This window comes from Lampetra fluviatilis, chromosome 3 (assembly GCF_964198595.1).
Source record: "Lampetra fluviatilis chromosome 3, kcLamFluv1.1, whole genome shotgun sequence".
Classification (NCBI taxonomy): domain Eukaryota; kingdom Metazoa; phylum Chordata; class Hyperoartia; order Petromyzontiformes; family Petromyzontidae; genus Lampetra; species Lampetra fluviatilis.
Genome location: NC_136277.1, coordinates 21,318,447 through 21,344,030, shown reverse-complemented (window position 1 = coordinate 21,344,030; position 25,584 = coordinate 21,318,447). Strand labels below are relative to the sequence as shown.

At 43.9% G+C, this 25,584-nt stretch overlaps 2 protein-coding genes across 15 annotated transcripts in view; both read left to right on the top strand.

Moving 5' to 3' along the window:
• Nucleotides 1-1,001, top strand: part of LOC144954508 (talin-2-like) — a 230,513-nt gene extending 229,512 nt beyond the window's left edge. For all 5 annotated transcript variants that reach the window (XM_078884986.1, XM_078884982.1, XM_078885003.1 and 2 more), the window contains one exon: nt 725-1,001. In XM_078884986.1, the coding sequence (XP_078741112.1) occupies nt 725-853 (129 nt within the window). In that variant the 3' untranslated portion in view covers nt 854-1,001. The remainder of the gene's footprint in view (nt 1-724) is intronic.
• Nucleotides 1,002-7,503: 6,502 nt separating this feature from the next.
• LOC144954343 (tropomyosin alpha-3 chain-like) overlaps nt 7,504-25,584 on the top strand; it is a 58,328-nt gene continuing 40,247 nt past the window's right edge. For 3 of the 10 annotated variants that reach the window (XM_078884898.1, XM_078884864.1, XM_078884885.1), the window contains exons 1-2: nt 7,504-7,758; nt 10,974-11,099. In XM_078884898.1, the coding sequence (XP_078741024.1) occupies nt 7,645-7,758; nt 10,974-11,099 (240 nt within the window). In that variant the 5' untranslated portion in view covers nt 7,504-7,644. The remainder of the gene's footprint in view (nt 7,759-10,973; nt 11,100-25,584) is intronic. The other 7 variants (XM_078884879.1, XM_078884859.1, XM_078884892.1 and 4 more) reach the window with 6 other exon arrangements.

Here is a 25,584-nt window from a genome sequence, read left to right as displayed (position 1 = left end):
GCTTGTGAGACATGCTATAGACACAGTCCCGCCTGCCCAGAAAGTAATTTATGATAGTGAAGGTATAGTACTGCCACAATACCTTATGTGTATATATATATTTGAAACCATGTTCATTTGAAGGTCGTACCTGCTTCCCTGAGCCAGCCATGTGATATAACATGTGAGCCTGCCTAGATTGTGGGCTTAAATATGTTTTAAACAATTTAACATTTCTGGTCTTGGTGATTTTATAAACTAATAAGTAACTTTCATGTTTTCGATGGCACAATTTTGTTGTGGCTAACATCCATATGCTGATGTTACGACGCTGTGTGCTTTTCCACCAATAGCTGTTAAATATCTTGTTTTAACAAGCACTTTTACTGTCACAAATGTTAGTTAACTACATCAATCAGAAGTCGAGTAACATTGTAATAGTGATAGTGGTGTTAAATGGTCTGCTATTTGGATTTAACAATCATATATTCCATTTGGCTATTTTATTCACAACTAATATACTCTGCGAGAAATGTATTTTAAATCTATCTAAAAATCTGATTTACACTGTTCGATTTGTGAATTGGACACCATGGTAAATAACTACATGTATAGTTTAATCAGGAACTCGGATGGAGATATCCCGTTGTGCGTATACTATCGTATTCCACTTGTCCTCCAGTAGAAGAATTGCTTGCCACTTTCAGTTTGTATGGAATCACATTTGTGTGCCTCTCATCCACAGATAATAGCGGCGCAGGAGGAGATGCTGAGAAAGGAGCGCGAATTGGAGGAGGCTCGCAAGAAGCTGGCTCAAATACGGCAGCAGCAGTACAAGTTCCTCCCCTCGGAGCTCCGGGACGACCAGGAGTGAACCAGATGCCCCCCCCTGGCATGACCGACACCGATGCCACCTTGTGGCCGAACAGTCCCACTCTCTCCTCCACCAGTGCCAGCTCCTTGCTCTCCTCTGTGCCAAAATCCCTTTTCGGTGACGCTGAATGCCCGTCCTCCTTGTACGTTGCCACTCGTTTGTTTGTCAGTACGCAAGACATGAAAGATTTAGAAGCCCAGTTTGCCAGTCCGGTTGCTGGAGCTTCAAATCCTCTCCGTGCTGAGTTTGACCTCTTCTCCTCCTCTGCCAATTCTTGCCCTGAAATAAATGTTCCCATTGCCAAGTCCTCAGTGCCAGATGCTGGAGACTGCCACCCTGGTTCCACGTCTTTAAAAACTGATGGTACCTCTTCATAAACTGATGTCTCCCCACCTCCTGTTTAGGTGGAAAGTCACCCAATAAAGATGCCAGCCACTAAAACCTGCAGCGCTTGCTGCTTTTAGCCAGTCCGTTGGCAAAAATGATGGAAATGCTTATTATCGCTGAACTCTTTTGGCTCGTTTTAGTTTTGTATTGCTGGGAAAACGTGTTTTAGTCAAATAAAAACAGCACAAATGCAGCTAGAATTCTTTTTTTTTGCTATTTCCCAACGCTTGTCCACGTCTGTCAGTTGGTTGTTTAGTTATCTCTGAATGTGAGATCGTACATTCTGGGGCTAAAACAAATGTACAGAATGACAACCAAAATGATCACCTGTTGCTTTAAGACTAGGTAGCTCATCCACACCTCTTGATTAAAAATGTGCATGTGATGGGCAGTGATATTTCTGTGGATGATGCTTCTGGCCTTCAAATTCTGAAAAAATTGCCATTAACTCTTTTGTGAACCAACTTTTTTTCAGTAGTAAATTCGCCCACTGATGACATGCATGTATATGCCCACCATTTCTAGTCGCTAAAACTGGACTGAATGAATACTCTGGAATAGGTAAAACTGTTCCCTGGCTGCAGATTTCCTTAACAGTGTGCACCAAGTATGCTCCATGTAAACTAAATAGTGGGTGCGTTGGGGGAGCAGCAGTATAGTGGTGAGTTGATTTCGCTACGAACCTGGTGACACCGAGTTCGATTTCTGCTCACGGCCAACATCGGGGACAATTATCTGAACAGGTCCCGGGCCTCCCCTAGGTCGACTCGGCCTCAAGGAAGTACCCGTTGCGAAGTGCAAACATCGCCACGAGAGAGAATGGTGGCCGGGCGTTGTTGCTGTGACCACCTGTCCTCTCGTGTGTCGTGCCGGCCTTCAGAGGTGCTCGCTAACCGCACTTGCCCCTACAGTCTGTTCAGGCTTTACGGGGGATCTTTGTCTTTTTGTCTCGTGTGCCATGCCAGCCTTCATGTGTGCTCTCTAACAGCACCTGCCCCCAACAGTCTGTTGCGACTATATGGGGGGATGTTTGTTTTTTTGTGTTGTAAGTGTGTGCAAAAAAAGACACTCGCACATCAGCAAACTCTTTCAAACTCTCCGCTCGGTTTCCAACACCTGCTGCGGACATAATGGAAAGTCATAGCCCATCATTGCTCAGCCTTGCCCGAATTAGATTTACCAGCCAAGGCATTGGCAAGTCTTGCAATGGTCATGGAGACCCAGGTCTGCCCGAGACAATTGAGTCGCGACTACATTGTTTTGAATAAGCATCGTGACAGTTACCTGCAAATGTAAGAAAAGCACTGCCGCTAACACTTACTCCCACTTCGCGTGAAGTGAACATTATGTAACTATGGTGCTGCCCAGATGTGTTAAGAATAATAAGCACACGCTCATGAGAAAATTACTTTTGCATTGATTGTTTTCCTGAATTAAATGTGTTTTCTTTCCTCGCTTGCTTTGATCTGATTAGCGTTAATTAGCACAATTCAAAGCACACACAAACACCTGCAAAATATGGTAGACTCATTTACTCGTATTCCTTTCCGTTCAGCATAATCGTTATCACGAAATGCAAGGTTGCAACACAACGTTATCCCTCGGCTTCGAATCTGATACGCGGCTGTGTAGGTTTCTTTGGCGAGCCGACACATAAGCATCGATTCCCCAGGCACATTCTTACAATTATTGTTATCGTCACGAGACGAGAAGTCGTACGTGGTTACGATAATCTTGAAACATTCACAGTATTACGAACGTACACGCTTGACCGCGGTGATCTGTGTGTGTGTCGTGTGCCAGAGGGACGTATCTTAGTCCCACTTCATCTCTCCTCGTGTAAATTGCATTGGGACGGACAGCATGTTTTTGCAAGTGGAAGAGCGCTCCATCATAACTCGCATCGTCAAACATGTGGTGCTCTCGTTTGAATTATTATTATTTGCAAAGCGGGAATACAATAAAAACACAACAATGCTCGCTTACCTTCAACTTTTAACAAGATTTTTATGATAAATGTATTTACAGTATTCTTATATTCCTAATTTTAAAAAAGAGCGTGTTATGTAAGTTCGGGTTTTTTTTTTGGCACGCACAGTATACAATCGTGCATATATCTTCAAGTTTAAAACAAATCCCAGAGCTCATATGTACCACCATTGTTACGCAGCTTAACATGTAAGCCATACTCCTATGCATATAACCCTATACGCCATCGTAGTGTTGTTCCCCTGCACACGTTTGTCTCTGATGCCCTCCCTGGTTTGTGGCTGGGTTGTCATTTTAAGCAAAAAAAAATCCGTGTATAAACCGCCATACCTTTTAAGCCGTGTTACCTGGAAAGTTGAAAGTGTACCGTTGTAAGGAAATGCAGTGTATATTCCTAATCATTAAAAAAATTATAATAAACGTAAGCATTTCTTCTTAACCGTTGGGAAACCTGATACAGTATTGCTTTTGTGTGGATTTTCCCGGTCTTGGTATGTTCCCCACTGACTCAACAACAAAAAGAACCGCCCACCATATGGTCCTTGTTAAGCAGATTCTAACTCCAGTGTCTGATGGATCTGTCGAGTTAAAGGTTCAAGTGATTTCTTGCTCGAGTGAGCACGGCATGATGGCTCCATCTCCATTGGCCTCCTGCTGATCCACCTGGCAAGGTTGCTCGACGGTTGAGCGAGCAGCCCGCAGTCGGAAATGTGCGAGGTCAGGCCCTGGTGTTGTGAGGGGTTGACTCAGCCTGGCATCCCTCTGGTGTGCTGATACAATAAGTATTTTGTGGGAAAGTTCAAATAGTGCGTGTCCTATGGGAAGACTCATCCCTGCAATCGGAATGAGGAATTTCCACCATCAAGCTCAGGGCTATAAACAGGATATGATCACTGCCTCAAAGTTCGTTCAAAAAATTAATTTTGGTCACCCTGAACCAGTGGTAGAAATTCCACATGACTATGGTGGAGACCGGTCTCCATATGATGACCACGCTTAACTTCTCACAAAGTGATTGGAAATGTTTTCAACCCTGGTGGGATCGTGACGTTGAGCTGACCTCCAACTGGAGTTTGAGCTGGGAACTCCTGATTGCGAGCTAAGCAACATTGTGCATTGCTGCACCATATGTAGACAGCATCTGTATGCGTGTGGTCCCTACTGTTTGCTGTGAAGCATACTTAAGATATTTTAGAACATTTATTTTAAGCAGAGCACAGCTGCGCTATGATGATGAAACCAGAAAGGTGTGGGTATGTGCAACACCATTGCTTGTCTGAGCTAGAGGAATGCAGCATATGTACATGCACGTGCGTTCACACAATCCCCTCAACAGGACAGTTGGACCCTGTGCTGGTAGGGTAATGTTTAAATGGCCCTGCAAAGGGGAATGCCCCAGAGCTGCAGTAATTGCAAACAGATTTGTTCTGCTGAAAAATAACAGCTCCCGTGTTAAGTACAAGTTGAGGTCACAGTCGTCAGAGAGAAGCCAGCCAAGAATGCACCGTTTAGCCTCAGCACTTGTACTCTCAGCAAAGTTTGTTTAGACTATAGGGCAACAAAGAAGATGGTCCAACACCATGTGAGACTAGGCTCTAAGGAAAGCTGTCTCGTGTGTGGACCAATCAACTTCAAGGACAGCGCATACATTATCAGAGTTATGTTTTTTGTTTGCATTATGACTGCAGGTATTGTGGTCTATGCAAACATGACTCCTTGTATAAAAAGGTGGCAGTTTTGTTGCCAGGTAAAAGGGTAAAAAACAATTATCATATTTTTTACTGGCAAATGAGGTACCAATGGTGTAAATGCATACCCCGAGCTCTCATACTCTGATGGTGCATTGTCTTTGAGTTGTGCGCCTTTTGGCGTCATCTGGTCCAACCCATGTGAGACTAGGCTCTAAGGAAAGCTGTCTCGGGTGTGGACCAATCAACTTCTAGGACAGTGCATACATTATCAGAGTTCTGTTTTTTTTGCACTATGACTGCAGGTATTGTGGTCTATGCAAACATGACTCCTCGTAAAAAAAGGTGGCAGTTTTGTTGCCAGATAAAAGGGTAAAAAACAAATTATCAAAGAAGATTCTGTATTTAACGCTCAGCGTTTGACAATGTTAATAAAAACACACGCTGGCAGGTAGAGTGACATCAGTCCAGGGCTTCAGGCAGGCCCGGTCCCAGCTCCTCTTAGATTGGGGGGCCAGTAGAGCTGTTCTGTGGGAGCGGGGGGGGGCTACCATAATGTTATACCTTTAAGCAGAGTGAACTTGCGTGGACTACATGGACATTTGGTGGGGCAGGGCCCACCCCCACCCCAGCGCCTAGCTTGCGCCGGCCGTGGCTTAAGCCAAACCGTGCTTGTCGGACGTCCGATTAGCACAGGTGGCTACGTACGGTGCGAAAGAAGTTCAACATACATACATCAAACATGGTATTACAAGTCCTGAGATATGCTCGACTTTCTAACTGATCTCAACTCTGTAGTTTAACTGCCACGCATTCACATTCGGTCCGCGATGCCATCTGGGGGCCACGGCATCAATTCGTGATTCGTGGTGGCAACGATTCGTTGACAATGATTCATGTATACGTCCAATGAAAGTGAATTAACATGAAAACCAACTCAAATAACTTAAAAAATGGAGCGGAACGAGGTTGTGAACGTTCACTTCTTAACCAGGATAAACTCTTCAGAATCATGTTACATTTCTAAGCGAAGCATTATTTTGACCAGTGAGTAGGTGATCACGGGTGGAATGGTGACACAGTTGTTGGCTCACTATGCCATGAACACAGCGACCCGAGTTCAGTTACCGGCCATGGTGAACATCAGTGGAAGATTAATGTACAAGGCCCGCGAAATCATTTGGTCTGGCCCCGCCAAGGCAACCGCAGGCGGGACTCGAAATTCAATCAATCTATGAGCAAACCTGGAAAAGCAGTTGCAAGTAGCAACATCATCAATACCAGCTAACATCACACGCCTCACCAAAGAGAAGCAGTTCCAGCCATCACATTAGGGGTGAGTTAATGTTTGACCAAATATAACAGGCGCATTTTTAAGTTGATAATTTTGTATGGCCCGCGAATGATGTTATAAATATCCAAATGGCTCTTGGCAGAAAAAAGGTCCCCCACCCTTGGTCTACACAAACCACACTGACCAGCATGGTGAAGTATGGTCCAACAACTTCCCCCTCCCCCCATGACTGTCATAGTGTGAGGTGGCCTTCATTCAACAGGGATATCAATTCGTATTTAAATATGATCAAAATGAAAATGTTGACCATATAAAGGCATCGGTGCCACAAAAGCTTGCACCGCAAGTAGTTCCAAAGGGTGAAATATCCAGTCTTCGTAGGTCTGTGCTTCATACAAGGATCGCCCCACTGTCAACCATATGATTGTCACCAGATAATGCTCAATATTGACCCATGGAGAGCTGATAGGTGGACTTAAATATCACCGACGTGGGTGAGGTCATTGCATTACCATCACAACTGTTTAGGTGCAACAGGTAATATCGAATGACTCATATAAATCTCGACTCCAAAGATAAAAAAAATTCTATCCTAAATTATTCGATGGTTAAAAATAAAAGTAACCACCCACACTCGTGGAGTGGTGGGATAACTATACATGGATAATGGATCGCCAAATGTTAATTTTTAATTGGGTGCAGTGTCATTTCAAAAGTATTCCTTGTCAGCTAACTATGCTGCAGCTGCTGTCAATGGAGCAGAGGGTATCCTGTGATGGAATTGCTGGCTGCTGGTAGCAAAAATTGGCAGCAGAACTAAAAAAAGCTGGTACATCGGAATATGATGAACCGAGGCATCCCCCTTCCATTGCCACCAGAACTTCCCCAATCCCACAGTGACCCTCACCATGCCCGCCATAGCTTCATCATCGCAATACCTGCCACTGAACAGAGAGTGCGGGCACACACACACATTCCGTGCGGTGCTCACTTAAAAAAAACATCACCACTTCCAACCTAAAGCGAGACGGAGGGGTAGGGGCGAGAGAGAGCGAGGCGGGTTTGGAGTTTTGTCGGCTACCGAGGGGGCTGGGCTGGCTCGCGGCTGCTTGCGGGAGTGGTGCCCGGTGGGAGGAGGAAAGGGAGGAACCTTGCTCTCTCTCGACAGTCTCTCCACCCGTGCCCCTCTTCCTCCATCTCCTCCCTCTGCTGTCCTCCTCCCTCTGCTGTCCTCCACCCTCGCCCCCTGAGCTTTTGTTCAGCTGCACTTGACCGAACACGCTCACTCTGCTCGGCAGTCTCGCCACACTCCCCCCTCCCCCAGTTGTCCAACAAACCAGAGAGCCAACTCTGATCTCTCTCTCTCTCATCTCGTCTCTCGTCTCGCTCACTCTTTCTCACGCGCGCAAGCAAGACAACACCAAGCAGCGACCATGGAGGCCATCAAGAAGAAGATGCAGATGCTGAAGCTGGATAAGGAGAGTGCCATCGAGAGAGCCGAGCAGGCTGAGGCAGACAAGAAAGCGGCGGAGGAGAAAGCTCGCCAGGTGGGTTAGTTGCGATGTTCCGTGGGTTCGCGTCCGGCACCCGGTGCTGAAGCGCACACAGAGAGACCCAGCCCATATTGCCACTGCAGCGGCTAGTACCGCAGACTGATGGTGCATTTTCATACGGGGGGAGTGGGTGTTCCGTCATTTTCTGACGGGCAGGGAGGGGTCGAGTGCAGAGTTAAGAGGGGGGGGGGGGCAGTGTTTGTTCTCCGTTAAGAGAATTAGATCCAGCCGGCAATCGCGCCACGCGCGCCTGCGTAATTGTGTGCGCATGTTCGTGCGCACGTGGCCGGGTGTCACTGCGTCGCGGCGCGGCATCGCGAAGCGGCTCAGCCGAGCCGCGCTGCCAAGGATATATACTGCACTGCAGTGGAGCCGCGTGAACACGTGCGCAGCAACGACGCACCCCGTTGCGTGCGTGTGATCACAAGCGTGTTGATGGAGGAGACTCAACTGCGCAAATCGGGAATTTGGGCGGTTGCTCATCCCAGCGGGCAGCTCTGAGCATCTTGCGGAAATTCCACATTTCCGCCAGTTATCCCTTAAAATACGGGCACGATACATCGTACAAACAGTTTACAGTTATATATTCCTGTAAAAGTACATGGGTAGGTGATATAGAGGTGCATAACCTGCACTGGATTCTTTTTACGCAAATTGCACGGACAGTATTATAAATGGGAGATGCGGTAGTGCGGTGGATATCTCACAGCGCTATGGAGCCAAGTTCGATCCCTGGCCACGGCTAACAATCAAGTGACGAGTAATCATTTGAATCGGCCCGGGGCCGGCCCCTTGCACCACACCTCACCGGTTCCGCACTGACCAGCCAGCAGCACTCCTCCCCCCCCCCATAAACAACACGGCATGTGGTGAGGCCTTAATTCAGCCGTCTGGACTGCTAACTAACAAATTAATAAAAAAAAATCAAATAGCAGATGTCACAGAGAGGAAAGTCATTCTCGGGACGTTTCGGCCGACTGGTCGGTAAATGATTTAAGAGAGATCACAGAGAAGGCTCAATTTGCCGGATAGTGAAACGACGCCGTTTAGTGTGCTAGAGATGAAGAGCGGATGAGTTCACGTCCGTCAATTCGACCGTCGCTGTCATCACGAGAGGCGATTGCTAACATCGGCTTGAGACCGAACCCCGTGGCGGGTTACGTTTCAGTCCTGACCGTAAGGGTTTTAAATCTACGTGATGAAATAGCGCAACACGTCGGAAGTTGTGATGCATGGCAATATATGCCTTGTCTGACTACAAAAGTTGACGAGATGTTAAAATATGTATCGGTGTGTTTTACCACAACTAGACCGTGACGAGTTCAAATCCCGGTAAAGGGGGCGATAAAATCAGCACAGCATATCTTTGTTGGAAGTGAGCATTGGTCACAATGTGGACGGACAGGTCCCGTCATAAGAATGTCGAATTTCCACCAAACTTGGCTCAGAGTCGCGAACGAAGGTGAGTAGCAAGGCACGTTGACATTGCAGTCGCCTGTTTTCCTGTTGCTTTTCCTCGAAAACAAATTTTTAACAAATTTCAATCCGTTCACCACAGTGTTGTGGTGTGAGTGGACCAGCGGCATGGTTATCGAAGTCGGCAGAGGGAGGCGAACTCATGCGGAAACTCTCACGTTGTGCATGACTGCGACGAGCAAAGTTGGCCGGGGAGTATGAGGGCTAAAGCAAATAGGAGGGCAATTGAGTCAAAACATGGACCCCCCCCCTTCTCCCACTCAGCTCTTCCATCACTTTAGCTACATACAGCTCCTTCAATTCGTTACCAGCTACTGCTAAGACTCTTCAATGTCATCAGAAATATCAACGAGCAGTGGAGCTGTGGCACAGCGGTTAGCACACTGCACCCTGGACGTCAGTCTGATTTTGGGCCAGAGTTCACTCGCATCCGTGGCGAGTGGCATCCCAACCGGTCCTGGGTTACCCACCCCCGTTACTAACTCGCACTTGCCAGCGTGGTGAAGTATGTTCAAATGATCGCCATGACCGATATGACGAGGGAAGGCCTTTTTCCAGTCGTGGATTGGAAAAGGGTTGTAATGTAATTGATGGAGAATTAATGTGATGGAAAAGGTAATGAAACGTTTATATTTCTAACTTAAATAACACAGACCACTGATTAATAGTGTTTATGAACTGTGGACACTATTGCTCTTAATGTACTATTTTCGTAAAGGGCATTCAAAAGTCATAGATTTATCTTTGCTCAAATGCGCAGGAGGGTGGAACTCATCTCTCTTGGTGGGCTTGAGCTAGTGGTGGAAGTTCCACATTCTCATGATGAAGGCCAGTCTATTAATACATTTGTGAATGTTCACATTATGATCTTAAAAGTTATAGAGGGATTGGATCATGCCGTAAGAATGTGAAATGTCTACCACTGATTTAGATCCGCTAATGGCAATGAGCGCTGCCCGTCTTGACTTCAGCAAGACGGGGATATTTGGGCAGCGACCTTTGATGTATACAATAAAAAATAGTTTTACTGATAAAATTATGGCAAAGTTGCTGTACACAGTGCAGCAATTTTATCAATACTCTAAATTATTTAAGCCAAGTTAAAGACTATTAGGAAGACTAGTTTATTTTATTACATCTACAATAAATATAGTATGCAATCATACTATCCCATTCAATATACATTCATTTATCTTTCCAACATTTTAAAATACATCTCAAAACACTGATGAAAAAATATATATATTTCTTGGAAAGTGCCAAAACATTATTAATGTGTTAATACTATTTGTACTGTCTACTCTTACATTATTCGTGTCTCTATTACTTCCAATGTCTACATTGAAACATTCTTATCACACAATCTGGCCAGGTGGTGCAGTGATTAAGAGCATTGTTCAAATGGAAAGCTTGCAAATTCAGGGCTCGGCTCAGCCTGTTAACTGTCCTGGGTCGATAAATATTAGTACCACTTTGTGGGCCAGTCAAGAGTGACCTTCCTGTGAATAAACTAACCTCCGCCATGGGAATGTGGAATTTCCAGCAACTGGTGCTGGCCTCCTGACGGAAATGAGTGCCCCCCAAAGTGGAAACGCTTTTCAGTTTGGCTTACGCCTTCGAAAGGAACTCCCCTAGCGTTGTTAGTTTTTTGGCATTATGAACAAATGTGTTTTTATTTGACAATGCAAAATTAAGCCAGAGTCATCCCTGTGTTGCCTCACCGTGCCTCGCAGATGGAGGATGAGTTGCTGGGTCTGCACAAGAAACTCAAAGGTACAGAGGATGAGCTGGACAAGTACTCAGAGGCGCTCAAGGATGCCCAGGAGAAGCTGGAAGTGGCCGAGAAGAAGGCTGCAGATGTAAGCAACAAGATCGCGATATTGCAAGCAATGCAGCCACAATTGTACTGCACACACACACACACGTGCGCGAAATAACCACTGCCACACAGAGCACGACGTGACGATCGTACACACCTCACCGCCACAGCCACGCCCAGTCACGACCACAATGCCCACAATGCCACCACACACAACACTACCGCAAACAAGAACTGAAATCAGATAAACAAGAGGGGTGCTTAGGGTGGGCCCTCTACCACCAAATGTCCCTTTGGTCCATCCAAAGAGGCATTCCTCAGCTTTTTGTCACTATTTTGGTGGCCCACACAAAAGTTCGACTGGCCTCCCATCTGAGAGGAACTGGATCTGGGCCTGATCTTTGGTACTTGGCACTTCTTCACGTAAGCCATTCTTCTCCTTTCATTTGAAGAGCAGGTGGCATTCATATTAATGATCCATTTACCAATCAAAGCCTTGCTGTGCCTCAAGAATCATTCTCAGATGGGTCTTCCTTTGGAGTGTTTGGTTAATTGCATATTTGAGTATTTTCACTTGTAAAAAAATACCATAAGGACACACGATTGTAAACCATTGAAATGCCACTTACACAGATTAAAAACATGGATGGGAATGGGCTCTCAACTGACGTAGTAAAATATCTCAAATCAGTTTGAATTGTCATCTCATGCATATTATATTGTATTCTATTGTGTTTAACTCGTAGAAATAAATGGCATCGCTTCACTGTTGGATGCAAAGATTGCCAGAGCCAAGTCACCTACCCAATCACTCATTGTCTAACGAACAACGGTGCCATTGCACTGGCCTGCCCATGTAACGAGATCAGTTGCAACGATACTTGTAGTTGCTATGCGATTCTGGGGATAGGGCCGAATCTCATGAATGGCACATTCATACGCGAAGCCACATTCAGATATTCAGGCCAAGGGGAGAAAAAAAACACTTCTGGGGCTTAGGCACTGCATTCAGTCCATCCTTCTCACATCTACCATTAGTCATATACATAGGTATATATGTAACACTGCACACTGGGCAAGTGTGACACGGTTGCAATGGCCATATTATAGATGGCAGTCACTGTATATATTTAATGCGCATGCTTGCACCAGTCGCACCTAAATGACGGCAAATCTAAAACATCGGAACGAATGATAACACCGCATGAAACACATTTTTGCTCATATTTCGCTTGCTGGAAAGCCGTGGTATTTTTTTTTCGAGGAATGGCCCTCGATTCGCGTCAAATTCAACGCGCTGAGCTTGAAAACGAATGAGATGGAAACGCTGGGCTGTGGATCGCCCTGGGGTCCCCCGAGGCCTGAAGTTCGTCACCCAGGTCCATTCACAGTCAGACACCATGCACAGGTCCTTGAACAACATCAGCCGCAATGCCATCAACGCTGTACGAGGAAGATTCACTGGACCTTTTAAAAAATCTCGTAAACGTCACTCGTTCACCGACACCGGCTCACTTAAACAACTTCAGCAGGAGACGAGGAAGCTATTTCACGCGCACTTCATCTTGGTTGTAAAAGACAGCTGCTTTGATGCCCAGCAGCCACCCACAAGGGCAATGTTGGCAACAACTTACATGCGTGGCCCGTAGTGCGAAGAAGATCATGCGTCTGTAACACCACCCGCTGTTTCCGTGGATGGAAAGCCACGGCCGACCGTGCCGTCGTGACACCAACGTGTCTATCTAGCTCACTATATTTGTCTAATCGCGTAAAAGCCAACGAACGCACTGCATGCCTGCATACAAAAACACCCAGTCACCTGGTGTCAAAACTTTTCCTGGCTCTCCCCTTGCTCAACTCAGACTTGATGAGCCAACTCACCTTTAGATGAGAACTTGATGTGTAATCATTGGCACTGTGATTTCCTTAATAGATGCTTATATCAAGGACAAAGATCCCTAGTATGGCCTTTAATGGACTGTTGGGGCAAGTGCTGTTCGCGAGCACCCATGAAGATTGAGACGGTACCTGAGGAGGTAGGTGGCCAGTACCACGCCCGACCGCCTTTGTCTCCCTCGTGGCGATATTTACACTCCATACTAGGTATTCATTCGAGGCTGAGTCGACTTAGGGGAGGCCCAGGTCCGGTTCAGAAATTCGTCACCGGTGTTGGCTGTGAACGGGAATCGAACCCTGGTGGCCGGGTTCGTAGTGTAGCGCACTCACCACTACACTACCGCTCCCCACAGTTTAAAAGTACACATACGTACACACACTTGCATTAGGGCTAGCACAAGTAAGCCTCTTATGGAAAGTGAAGGCAAGTCATGTCAGTGCCCATTGAGTAATGGCTCTTTGTTGAGATAATGTGCTTAAAATAGTTCCTAAATGATAGCTTGTAGGAAAAATAAAAATAAAGTTGTGTTCATGCGTAACGTGCCAAATGATGTCAAAGTCGCCACCCTGCTGTGATGTTGCAGGCATTCTCCCGCTGTCCCGGCGTATGGGTGAATCATATGAATACAATTTTGATTAGCACATAGCGTCGAAATATAGAGTCCTCTCTAGATGCCGTACAGATGTGACGGGATTTCAAACATCAGCAGGGTGTGGTAAGGAATAACTTGATCAATCGGCTCCATGTGAATTCTAACCAAAAGCTAGAGGTCAATGAATGCATCGAGCCAATGATTTAATTACTGCAGCTGCCTGGTTACTTTTTCCTGCTAATTATTAAAGTGCACTGCCTGGCATACAGTGAATGTCGTGTTAACGTGTTGAACTTCTTTCGCACAGTATATAGCTAGCCATGCTATTCGGGGGTACGGGGGAAGGACAAAAAACTTAACACAAAAATTAGTTAGAAGTACAAAGCTCCAGTGGTTTCCCAATATCAGAAGAGCGTTCCAGACGGCCGCAGAAGCAAATCTTAAAGCGTGCGATGCAGTGACTTTCTTTGTTCGATGGTTAGCCAAAAGCAACTGCGAGGATGATATTGGAATAATCACAAGAGTCTGCTGTTTTTGTGTTGATATCAGAGCCTACGTTTGATATATAATCTTAATAATTACTAAATATAGTGGGAGGGAATTATCCAATGTGATACTAGTCATCAAGTCTCTCTGGCATGAAAAATCATGACTGGGTTGGTTCTTATCTGATTAATTAGATGATGATACTTTATAAGATATCAAATCTAGAAATTGAAGGGGGTGGCGGGGGGGATGTAGCAAAATTCATATTCAATAGCCTCATGAATCTGAATGTAAAAAAACAACATAGACATGCATGCAGTAGGAGCTGCACAACAGAGGGCGTGACCAACAGTAGTGCCGCTCTTGATAGGAAGTTGAAAGAACAGACAATACGATTTGTTTGAAACGGAGTGAGCAGGAGATAGAGATATTATTTTAGCAGGCATGATGCAAAAGAACATAGCGAACTGTGTTTATTTTACCAGGAAAGGCCAACTGAGCTATGTAGCTTTTTTTCAGAATCGACCTGGCCATAAATGATAGCTCAACGAAGTGGCTGATCACGTGGAAATGTATAGCAGCCAAATATTCCAAACGCATGTTTCTACAAATGTGGAGGGGTAAACCGCAGGACGCAAAGAAAAATCCACGCGACCACGGGGGAGAACATGCAAACTCCAAATATACAGCAGGCGTCAGGGTCGGAATCGAAACCCACGACCTCCTGCATACCAGGCGAGGTAGTTAACATCTCGCCACCGTGGGGCCAATGGCATGCTGTGCGCAGATAGTGAACAGATATAGTCAATGGAAGGGCCTTAATAAGGACAGGTGTAAATCGGTCCCCTTTTGTTCGTTTGAGTCGTGATATAAATAAACGTATGAATGCGTCCCTGTGTGTGTCGTGAGGGCGTGCTTTCCGCGTGCATGTGTTTTACACACTGCTCGCCACCGCGCTCCCGGATAATTCACATGCTTGTTCAGCAGGCAGCACTTTGCAGCCAAGGTCACTGCTTCGGGCACAGCGTAACAGGGCAGGAATAACACCACGAACAGTGCAGTCACAGATTGCCCTGTGTATGGATGGACCCAATCGTACGAATGTAGAATTGACAACATCGTTTTATCCTCCTTTTGGCTCGAGACGCGCACGTTCCGCCGTATCGTTCTCCGATGTGTCGTCGGGATGTGCGGCGCGTTGTGTTCGTCGCGTTTGGCTGAAGAGTTTCGCTACAAGTGCTGGGGGATTCTTCAGCAAGTGAGAGCGATACAGCTCCACCGCAGAAACAAAGACAAACGTCCCCCGTATAGCCCTAACAGACTGTTGGGGGCAAGTGCTGTTAGCGAGCACCTATGAAAGGTCGGCACGGCACACGAGGGGGTGGGTGCCTAGCACCATGCCCAGCTGCCTTTGTCTCCCCAGTGGCGATTTCTACACACCGCCCCAGGTGCACATTTGAGACTGAGTCGACCTAGGGGAGGCCCAGAAACCGGTTCAGATAATCGTCACTGGTGTTGGCCGTGAGCGGGAATGGAACCCGGGTCGCTGAGTTCTTAGCACTGCGCACTAACTGCTACACCACCGCAGTGAATGCATACGGTACATAAAAATCATACACATTCTGTGCATGTCTATTATTTACTGTCATATTTATACAACACGTTCCACAACAATTACATATGTACCACAAACCCAGACAACACAATTTTCATACATTGAGTTAAACACTGATTACATGAATTACTATGAAGCAAATTAGCATGTAAAGAAATACAATAATAAATGATATAAAATATATAAAAGGAGCCAATCTGTTAAGATTTAAGACTAAAAAAAATTGCTGAAGATTTGGCCATAAATCTTTACAGATAAATATGTTTTCATCGTTCTTTTGAATGCTGGCAAAGGAACTCTCTTCTCAGTTCCGAGGGAAGAGCATATCACGATCATGGATCTACAAAATGGGAGCATTTTCCTGATATGAAGTTAATTTGTTACATATTGTCGCATTTATAAGCATGCTACAGTCCATTAATATTAAGCACTGCATATAAGTTTGTTCATATGTCAACCATTTTCAAACTTGTCAACGTGTTAGTACACCGCGTCATGAAGTGAGACGTTACAATTCAGTCAATCTCGCTGGTCCTCTCTGTTCTAAATAAAAGCCATTGCCTGGTGGATTAAACTAATATTATTTTAACAGGGGAATAATGAGGACAAAGCTGGTGGAGTATCTTGGCGCATGCTTGTACACCACATCTAACGCAGGCTCCTTGGTTATGTATTAATTTATGCTACAATCGAAGGCGTAATACCTTATTTATCTGTCTAAGTAGAGTTACTAATCACGAATTAAAGTAGAAGAGGTATGATATTTTACATTGCATTAGTGTCTTCTTGCATCAAATTAATAGAGGGATACGGTATAACAAAACTCTCATTATGCTTGCACAAAAGTTGATAAATGGTCATTTTTTGGCGTGAAAATCACCAAACCGGTGTGCAAACAGGGCCACGGGCCACACGTGACGGTTCTCACGAGGCTTCACGGGAACGCGCTCTCCTCCGGCTGATGCGTGTCATTAATTAGATGGTTGCGAGACTCCCCCCATAGACTTCACAGACGAGTAACAGAGGCCCCACGGCCCCATGCGTACGCCCAGTGCCCAGTTTATTATGCACGCTACAGTCATGGGTGACCTCCGAACCGCATCGCAGAGATGCATTAAAAACGAATTCTTTGCGTTTGAATAGTTTTGTTTTTATGCAAAAAAGACACGTATTATAATATTCATATGTTTTATAATTATTACTTGTTACCGTGTATGAGGAGTAGTGCCACTCTGGGAGAGGTCGACGGAGGCAGGGCAATGGAAAGACTGACCTCTGCCATAGGAATGTCACATTTCCAACCCTGGCTGAGGGTCAACAACGGAGGGCAGCACTGCTAATGGCAGCTATTAATGTACCAACAAAAAAAACATTCTCTCAAGATCTCAGGCTTTCAAAGTCACGTAGTAAATTTAAAAATTCTGTCTCCAACGCAGTCACTAACTGTTGTCCTCTTTCTCCTCCTTCTTCTGCTTTGAGGCCTGGAATGTTAACTTTAAACAAATCTTTCATGTCTTACCACCATTTCATGAAATTGGTGGTGAAGTATTTTCATCCTGATGTTTCATGAAGAGATGGTATTTAGAGTTGACAAGTCAAGTAGATTATGTAAACATACAATCCAGCAACAGGTGCCACATTTTTATTTAAGCGTGGAATTTAAATGTTATACATTCCATGATACGATTGTAAAACACTATGCCAAGCTATCAGTTAGAACACATTATTCCTAAGCAGGTGATAGATCATTACAACATATTTTGTCATATGCAGGTCAGTTCTAATTGATGCTTTTTCATAGTTTAGCCCATAATGATCTGCCCAGGTTAGATAAGCTATGGTTAGAGTCTTCGGATCTCACAGTCAGAAAGCTATACGTTCGAATCCCAGTTCGAGGTTCAATATGCTCATAATCCTTCCAGCTATGATAAACTGAGTACCACTTTGTGGAAACTCAATAATGCTTGTCCGGTGGACACGACACTTTCCTCTGCCAAAGAATGATGAATGTCCACCACTGGCTGAGGACAGTGAACATGAGATGAGCACCACCACATTATCGTTTGAGCGTGCGTACCTATATATAAAGTGAGAGAGAGTGGTATGGAGGCAGTACTTAATTTGGAAATTCACAATGCTAGGGATTAGAACCGGAGTCTGCAGAATGCATACCTCAGCGTATTTTTATACTGTACGGGCGCAGCTGGATACCTCCCCAATGGCAAAATAAGAAAAAAACATTTTAGGAGCAATAACGTTTACGGTGAGAATAGTGGGGTGTGGGTCGAGGCTTGGAATTTGTCCACATTCGCACATGCAGCCGCACACATTACACCAACTCTTGCAGTCTGGGCTCTCTCCTAACATTACCAGAATGACATCTGTAGGAGCACAGGTGGATTAATCAACAGCAGCTGAACCTCGCAGCGTGTAGCAGTATCAAAAGGCATTGTTGACCAGGTGTGGTAGCAATTCACAGGTGTGAAAGCAATACGTTTGAAACAACACACGAAGACGTATAAAAGGCACCCAGCAATTTTGGAATCATGCAACAACCATCAGTAGTTACTGAAGAAGTGCATCGTGGTCCTCTCCTGTCTAACATCATCAAAATACATTTGAGAAAATGTGCCCGACCGACAAGTAGCAGTGATACAGATAACTGTAGACCAATCTAGATTTGAAGCTTTCGTGACTGCAGGAATCCATACTCTTTGGTTCTTTCGGTAAAGTCACGTAAGTAGAAAAAGTAATAGATCACGACGTTTTGATCGCAACACAAGCAACCGTCAGCAGTCCTCCTGCTGTGTTTATTTCACACCTGACGACGATTGCTTGTGTTGCGATCGAAACGTCGTGATCTATTATTTTCTTCTACCTACGTGACTTTACCAAAAGAATTGTAGACCAGATTCACCCTTATTGTGACTCGTGAGTTCAGTATAATCACAGATGCTCACTGTTAAAAGTCCGTCTCTGGGAACTAAACATTTTGAGTCCCCATCCTACCCACATAGCTTGGCTAATGCCAACATATAGTCAAACCTGTAGATGATGAGAAAGTCCCATCATTACAGAAAATATATATGTGGATGCTGATCTAAGACAAGGGGACCACAATGCACTCATTCCGTAACTCCTGATGGTTTTTTTACAAAATGCACAAAAAGCTGAGTGCTTTTTACACATTTTCTGCGTGTTGTTTGAAACTTGGTTTACCGCACCTGCAGTATTTGTCTGTTATGATGGAGTTGTCTTGTAATGTTATAGGTTCGATTGTGTTACTAATGCAGGCTGACAGTCAAGAGAGTAGGAGGTAAATAGAGTTGTGGTATTGTGCAGCGAGTTGATGGTGCCGAATCCGCGTGGGACAGCCAGGAAGTGAGGTGTATGTGGCAGGCAGTACAGCAGGTAGGTTTATTACTGCAATTGGTAAAATTGCCATTTCAGATCCCAGTTGAGGTTTGACTGAATGTCACCTTTAGTAGGATGATGAAGCTCGTACTGCTCCGTGAGAAGTCAGCAGATGTAGTCGCACAGGGTGATTAGCCCACAAGAAAGCTGGAAAGTGTACATTGAGTGACGATGTTATTTATGCATTCAATGGTGACTAGTCTCAGACCATCAACCCCTTACACTTGAAATCCTACTTATATTCAGGATGGCTGCCTAGATGTGACCCAGGATCTAAACAGTGCAAGCTGACCAATCTGACATTGTATCACAACAATTGGGAAAATATTATAAGTATTCTGTATTGCCTCTTTACCTTGGTCAAATAGTTACATGAAGTATACAATAGCAAAATATGTTTTTGTTTTCTGAACTTAATGATGATTACACCCTTTAACCGCTACACAGCTTCTCGTAATTTGTGTGTCTACCAAAGCAGTTATCAGAGATAACATATCACCATAACCATCATTCTCTATTCACTGCTGTTCGTAATCTTCTCTGGTATAGCCATTTCATCTCGTTAACGATTGTTAAATATCACGTTTATTAGTTGTGCAACGTTACTTAAAGACCCCGTCCTCGTTCTCTGCGATATTGATGTTATTGTAGCTGCTGTGCTCAAGCATCACGGATAATCTTTTTTCTAATATAGCCAGATAACTGGCTAAACGGAAAATCTGTGTAGCAAATCGAATCAACTCAAACTCTATGGTGGAGCCCTCCAGCTGCCATTCTGCCTTGAGTTGGCTCATCCCGCCAAAGCCACACTGCGAGATTCCTCCAAAATCGCGGTTGCGCGACTGTTATCCTTTAAGTAGCTTTAAATCATGCAAATCATTAACCAACCATAATTCCAAAAATTGCACCAATACACAGGGGATTAATGAGCTGGGTAGTGTTTTGCTTAACAATTGTGAATCGTAACGCACTTGCCAGCATGACGAACGGCCTTCCATGTATGGTAAAGTATGTAAGCCACGGATGGTGAAGAGGGCTCGTGGCACACACCAGCGCTGCTATTAATTGTATCGTGGCCTCCGATAGCCCGTGGAGCTGGCGTGTAATGCGCTGTCAAGGATGTGACCTCGACGGGCGTCCAACCCCCACAAGGGGTTTGGGGGAGTGGGTGGGGGGGTTGGAAGGGCCACCACAGCCTGGTGTATGAGGACCAGAGGTCGCAAACGGGGTTTGATTCCTTACCCGTACACGTACCCGGCCGCACCAGGGTCGCAAACGGGTACCCGTACCCGGTCGGGTACGGGTATCGGGTAGGGTACGGGTATCGGGTACCCGGTTGCGACCTCTGATGAGGCCCCTGAAAGTGGCGTGGCCCTATAGGCAATGGGGTTTGGGGCAGGTTTTTACGTGCCGCTTTATGTCCACTGAACAGACGACTCTCTGAAAAATATGTGTATATATAAAGTTGAAAAATAATGGTGGAAATGTTGACTAAGATTCAGTTTTTAAATGTTCACCTATAACCTCGTGCGCATTAACTTCACTGAAGGTTAGCTCGCCAATAAGTTAGCTCACCGATAACTTGGTGCAAATGTAGCAACAAAGCGTTGGTTGATCTGCATTGGAAATCTTTAGCCCGCGATGTGAATGCACTGGTTCTATGGCAGGAACCAGTCTATCCATGTCATACCCACTGTTGATATCACATCAAGTGATGGTTATCAGTTGAGTCTCAATTGTTGGATCCAAGCAGGATGACTGGGTTAAGTTGACCATGGCCAGGATCTTAACTTGTATTATTATTACTACTATGCTTGTTTTCCCAGGAAATCCTCGCAGTCTCATGATAATGAGGGTCCTGACAAATTTTCGCGGGTGACAATAGTTGCTATGTACAATCCCCAGTTCAGTAATTACGGGTACATGACAAACGAGCCCCATCCCAGCCTATAGTGCTTGTTTAGGCACACTACATTAATTTTGCCGAGCTACCAAGGTGTTCAACTTTAAATGATCTAGTGTCACAAAAGTGACTCCGGCTACGTCAGACAGCCGTAACACAGCGGCGACGCTCCACACTACCGTGACGAAAGAGTCAAACTTTGCCAAATCTGGGTATTGCTACAGCTGTTCCCAATGGTGTAGAGCTATTCTTATGGTTCTGTTCATACGACTTAGACACTCTGACGGCAAGGACAATAGAGCAAGTTCATATCTCGTATAGAATATAGTAATTGAAGCATTCAAAATTGGAAATGTATGACCCTTTTTTTTCATTTGTAAAGGGAAATCACATGGTGAATAAAGCAATACAAACTACCTGGGCTCATTATCACACTGTGCAGGTTCATGCCAACTAGGCAATGCGATAGGTTTTAGTTCTGAACATTTTGTACTTGAAAAAATAATATTCATATGAAATACTCTTTGGGTCTTTCGTTAAAGTCACGTAGCTAGAAAAATAACAATAAAAATCACGACGTTTCGATCGCAACACAAGCAATCGTTTTCAGGTGAAAAAATACAGCAGGCGAACTGCTGAGGCAGTGACTTTACCGAAAGACCCAAAGAGTATGAATTCCTGCAGTCACGAAAGCTTTTAAGTCAAGATTTATTCACATGAAAGTTAAAACATTGTATACTTTAAGCTGTCCAAGTGGTAATACGAGATTATAGGGAGATATCGCTAGAGGGCAGCATCATTTCATTTTCTTGTTGAGACATTTTTGTTGATGTTTCTGTTGCAATGAGAAAGGGGCCACGTTTGTTTAACATAGCCATTTATACTTCTTTACAGCCTTTGACATTTCATATAACTTGGCTCTTATTTCAGATTTCACATCTTTTATAGGCTTTTCTAAATTGGCTATGTTTGTACATTCCTCGTGCTTTTCTCATACATACATCGATACATCACCCAGATTTTAAATAATTTTCCGTGGCAGAGTGCTTGGCACAAAATAGGAAATGTTACGAGTTAAAAAACCCAGTCGGAGGTCCTCTCAGCCCATAATCCCACTGATGTCAGTACAAGAGGTACTATTTGTAAGAAGTCAAAAGTGATTGTCCTCTAGAGGGAGCGATATTCACGACAGGATTGTGGAATTGCCATCACTGGATCAGAACTCCTTATACTCATTTGAGTGGAGGCAAGGCATTGGTGTGACTTGTCCCATTGTTAGTTTCATACGGGATTGTTGATGGTCTCTTAGTTTGGTATTGGGAACTGTGTGATTTAGCCTCGGCAGCATGAGCCCTGGCGTCAGCAATTCTTGGTAGATCAACCTTGGATCGGTCAGATGTGTATGTTTATTAGAGGTCAAGGTGATGTTGGGTCTCAATTTTATACCACTTTTCAAAATGTTATAGTGTACACATTTTGTCAACACTACCTTTTAGTCACACCAGCACACTCCAATAGATACTCCACTCCAATAGAGTATACAGTCCTCCAACGTATGGAATTTGATACACATGTCCATAAATTCCGAGGAACTTTTTTTTTTATAAAGTCTCTTTTATTTCCAAAATTCTATGAAATTGTTTTATACTTCCACGAAACGGTATAGAATGTATTTGTTACAATCATAATATTGTAATATATATCCTGAACAATCATAAATGGGTTAATTGACCATAATTAAATATCAAATATGAATTGAAATGTCATATTCGCGGATGTACCCAAAGACAGGAATGCAGTTGTGCACACAATATGGGCTCTATATGCGGATGCACAGTGCGCGCTCTGACGTGGATTGATGGTAAGTGGCCGCAGTGTTTCAGTGGAACGCGAGGAATGGCAAACACGGTGTCTGCAGGGGCTGTCGCAGAGCACGGAGTGGGTCTGTCTAAGTATAGTCGGCACGCCGCTTGTGTGGGCCTTGGTCGTTAATCCGTTATGCCAATGGACAGGGTATCATGTTCCTGACGATAACCATACACCAAATTATTCCGTACACATTTACACAGTGCATACTAACAAGTGACAGTTACTAAATCACGCAAGACACGCAGTATTTAAAATAAAACAATTACGTAGCGTCAGAAGCTATTATAAAATAAATCCCTAATTGTGTATGATGATAAGCGATTGTGTTACCTAAAGGTGAGAAATGGATTGCCAATACACGATATGAACATATAATTGTACTAAGTAATTGATGCAATGTAGGTAATTACAACTATAAAAAATTTTCATGTGCACATTGCGTCCACATTTTTTTTTATAAGTGCGTGTACTGAATGACAAGTTATATTCGGTAAAAATATAGTTAGGTCTATGCATTCCAAACATTATGTCCTGTGTATACATGATATGTTTTATAAAAGCTAAAAAAGACCACACCTACAATGTAACTGGTATTGGCCAAACATCCGAGTGCTAAAAGTTACATGCAAAGTACACAATTTGGATTTCACATAGCAACATCGTTAAGCTATCATTTGTGATCAGGTCGCTTTTGGAAAATAACCTAATACCTGGTAAGAAAAAATATATAATTTAGTTTTATTTGCATATATTTGTAAGTGATTTCTTTACATTTCGTATACTTTGCACTGCTATCGTGATTTTGTACTGTTGTTGTAACGTTTTGACATGCCTGCCCCTCCTGGACATCTGTCCAAAACAGCTTTATAGCTCTTCAGATTTCTCCAGCATAAATAAATATTCTGATAAACAAAAACCATTCTACACAACAAAGACTAATTTCCTGGCAGCGATTTAAGCCGCATCATCTCTACATAACAAAAAGGCTCAGTCCCTTTTACACGCACCTGTACATCATCCGCACCAAGTTTACACAACAAAGGCTCGTTCCTAACAGCGTGCTTCAGCCGCACCGAACCTCACACAAATAATATTCAGGGCCTACCTTGGCTCCTCCCACCCTCAACCAGTATATATAAAAATACGCTTTTCTTGGAATTTCTCTCACTTGATACAGCTATCGTGCTGTGACTGTTCCACCTGAAGACGGAAGCTTGTGTTGCCTCCGAAACGTCGTGATTTTTATTTTTTATTTAACTTTTATTAATTTAAATTTTTACCTACGTGACTTTACCGAAAAAACCCAAGAATATGAATCCTTGCAGTCACGAAAGCTTCAAATCTAGAAAAAAAACTGATTCTGAACATCAGCTGTGACATGGCCCAGCGGTGACGCATCCACCACTTATTGCATTCGGTTCACCGTTCTGATCCAGCAGCTACCTTGGTTTATTACTGTGGGTGTTTTTTTTACATTATAAACATGTGCCCCGTCTGCTTCACAGTCGACATTAAAAATCCTGTGAAAGTAATTTGCAAGAGTATGTTATTGTGTGCCCAGCGTCATTGTCTAAATTTGAAAAATTACCCACAATTGACCCAATTTGAATGTGCATAGCAATTATTGCCCCCTGCTACCAAAAACTTGGTAGGACCCTCCTGAAAACAGGATAATGAGACTCCTGGGAAAACAAACGGAATGATACCATTGAAACTAATTATTAGTGTTACTTTTTGGCAGTGGTGCACAAGCAAAAAAAAACTCCACACATAGAGAGAAAGATTAAGTGGATAAGAGTTGGAGACTGCACTTTTAACCACGAGGTCTGATGAGAATGACATTTTAAAAATGTTTTCTGATGACCAGTTTTTAAATTAGCACATGGATAGTTACCTAATAGTAGATCTATTGAGTAACAGATGACCCTTCAAATGATATAATAATAAAAATACTCAATAAACTAATTTGTATTAAAGTTGAAATTATAAAATGGTACTAGCAAAATGCATTGTCAGATGATTTGTTCTTGTAAGTACAAGGCACAATCCACTTCGCAATGCATTCCTGGGTCAAATTACCATTTCAGCAAAAGGAATTTAACTGCTTTACATTCATGAGGTGGAAAAATCGTAGAAATAAAACGTGAGGTATACATACATGAAACTCAAATAAATTAAATGAAACTAAACAAGCATAAGGCTTGTCGAGCATTAAATAATATGTTTAAAGAGGGGTGTTCATTTTGTCATGCCCACTGAACGGCATTCAATTTATATATCAGGTGGCCTTCTTTCTGGTCTCATTCCCATCATAGATCATGACAAGGCCACGCACTGACATGCCACTCATGTGCTATGAAGAAGGCTCATTGGCTAAAATGTCACCTATTTAATGTTTTCCTTTTAAAGCAAGTGTCATTGAAAATAACATCACCCCCTACCACAAAAAACTTGGCAGGATCTTCCTTAAAAACGGTCTTGAAACACAGTGAAGTTTTCATTTGTTAACAATCATAATAATAATGTAATTTTAAGCCGACATTCCTATGCTGGACGCTAGTCTGTCCACAGGGCAACCACTGATGACTTCCCACCAACTAGAGATCATTTCACCAGCACTGCGGGGGATGATGAGTGGAGCCACCTCTAATCTGGGTTTTAATGGCACATTGCGGTTATGTGACCACCATCCTGCCAACTGTAGTATCCTACTTTTGGCAATACAGTCTTGAGAAGTAGCATAACCAAG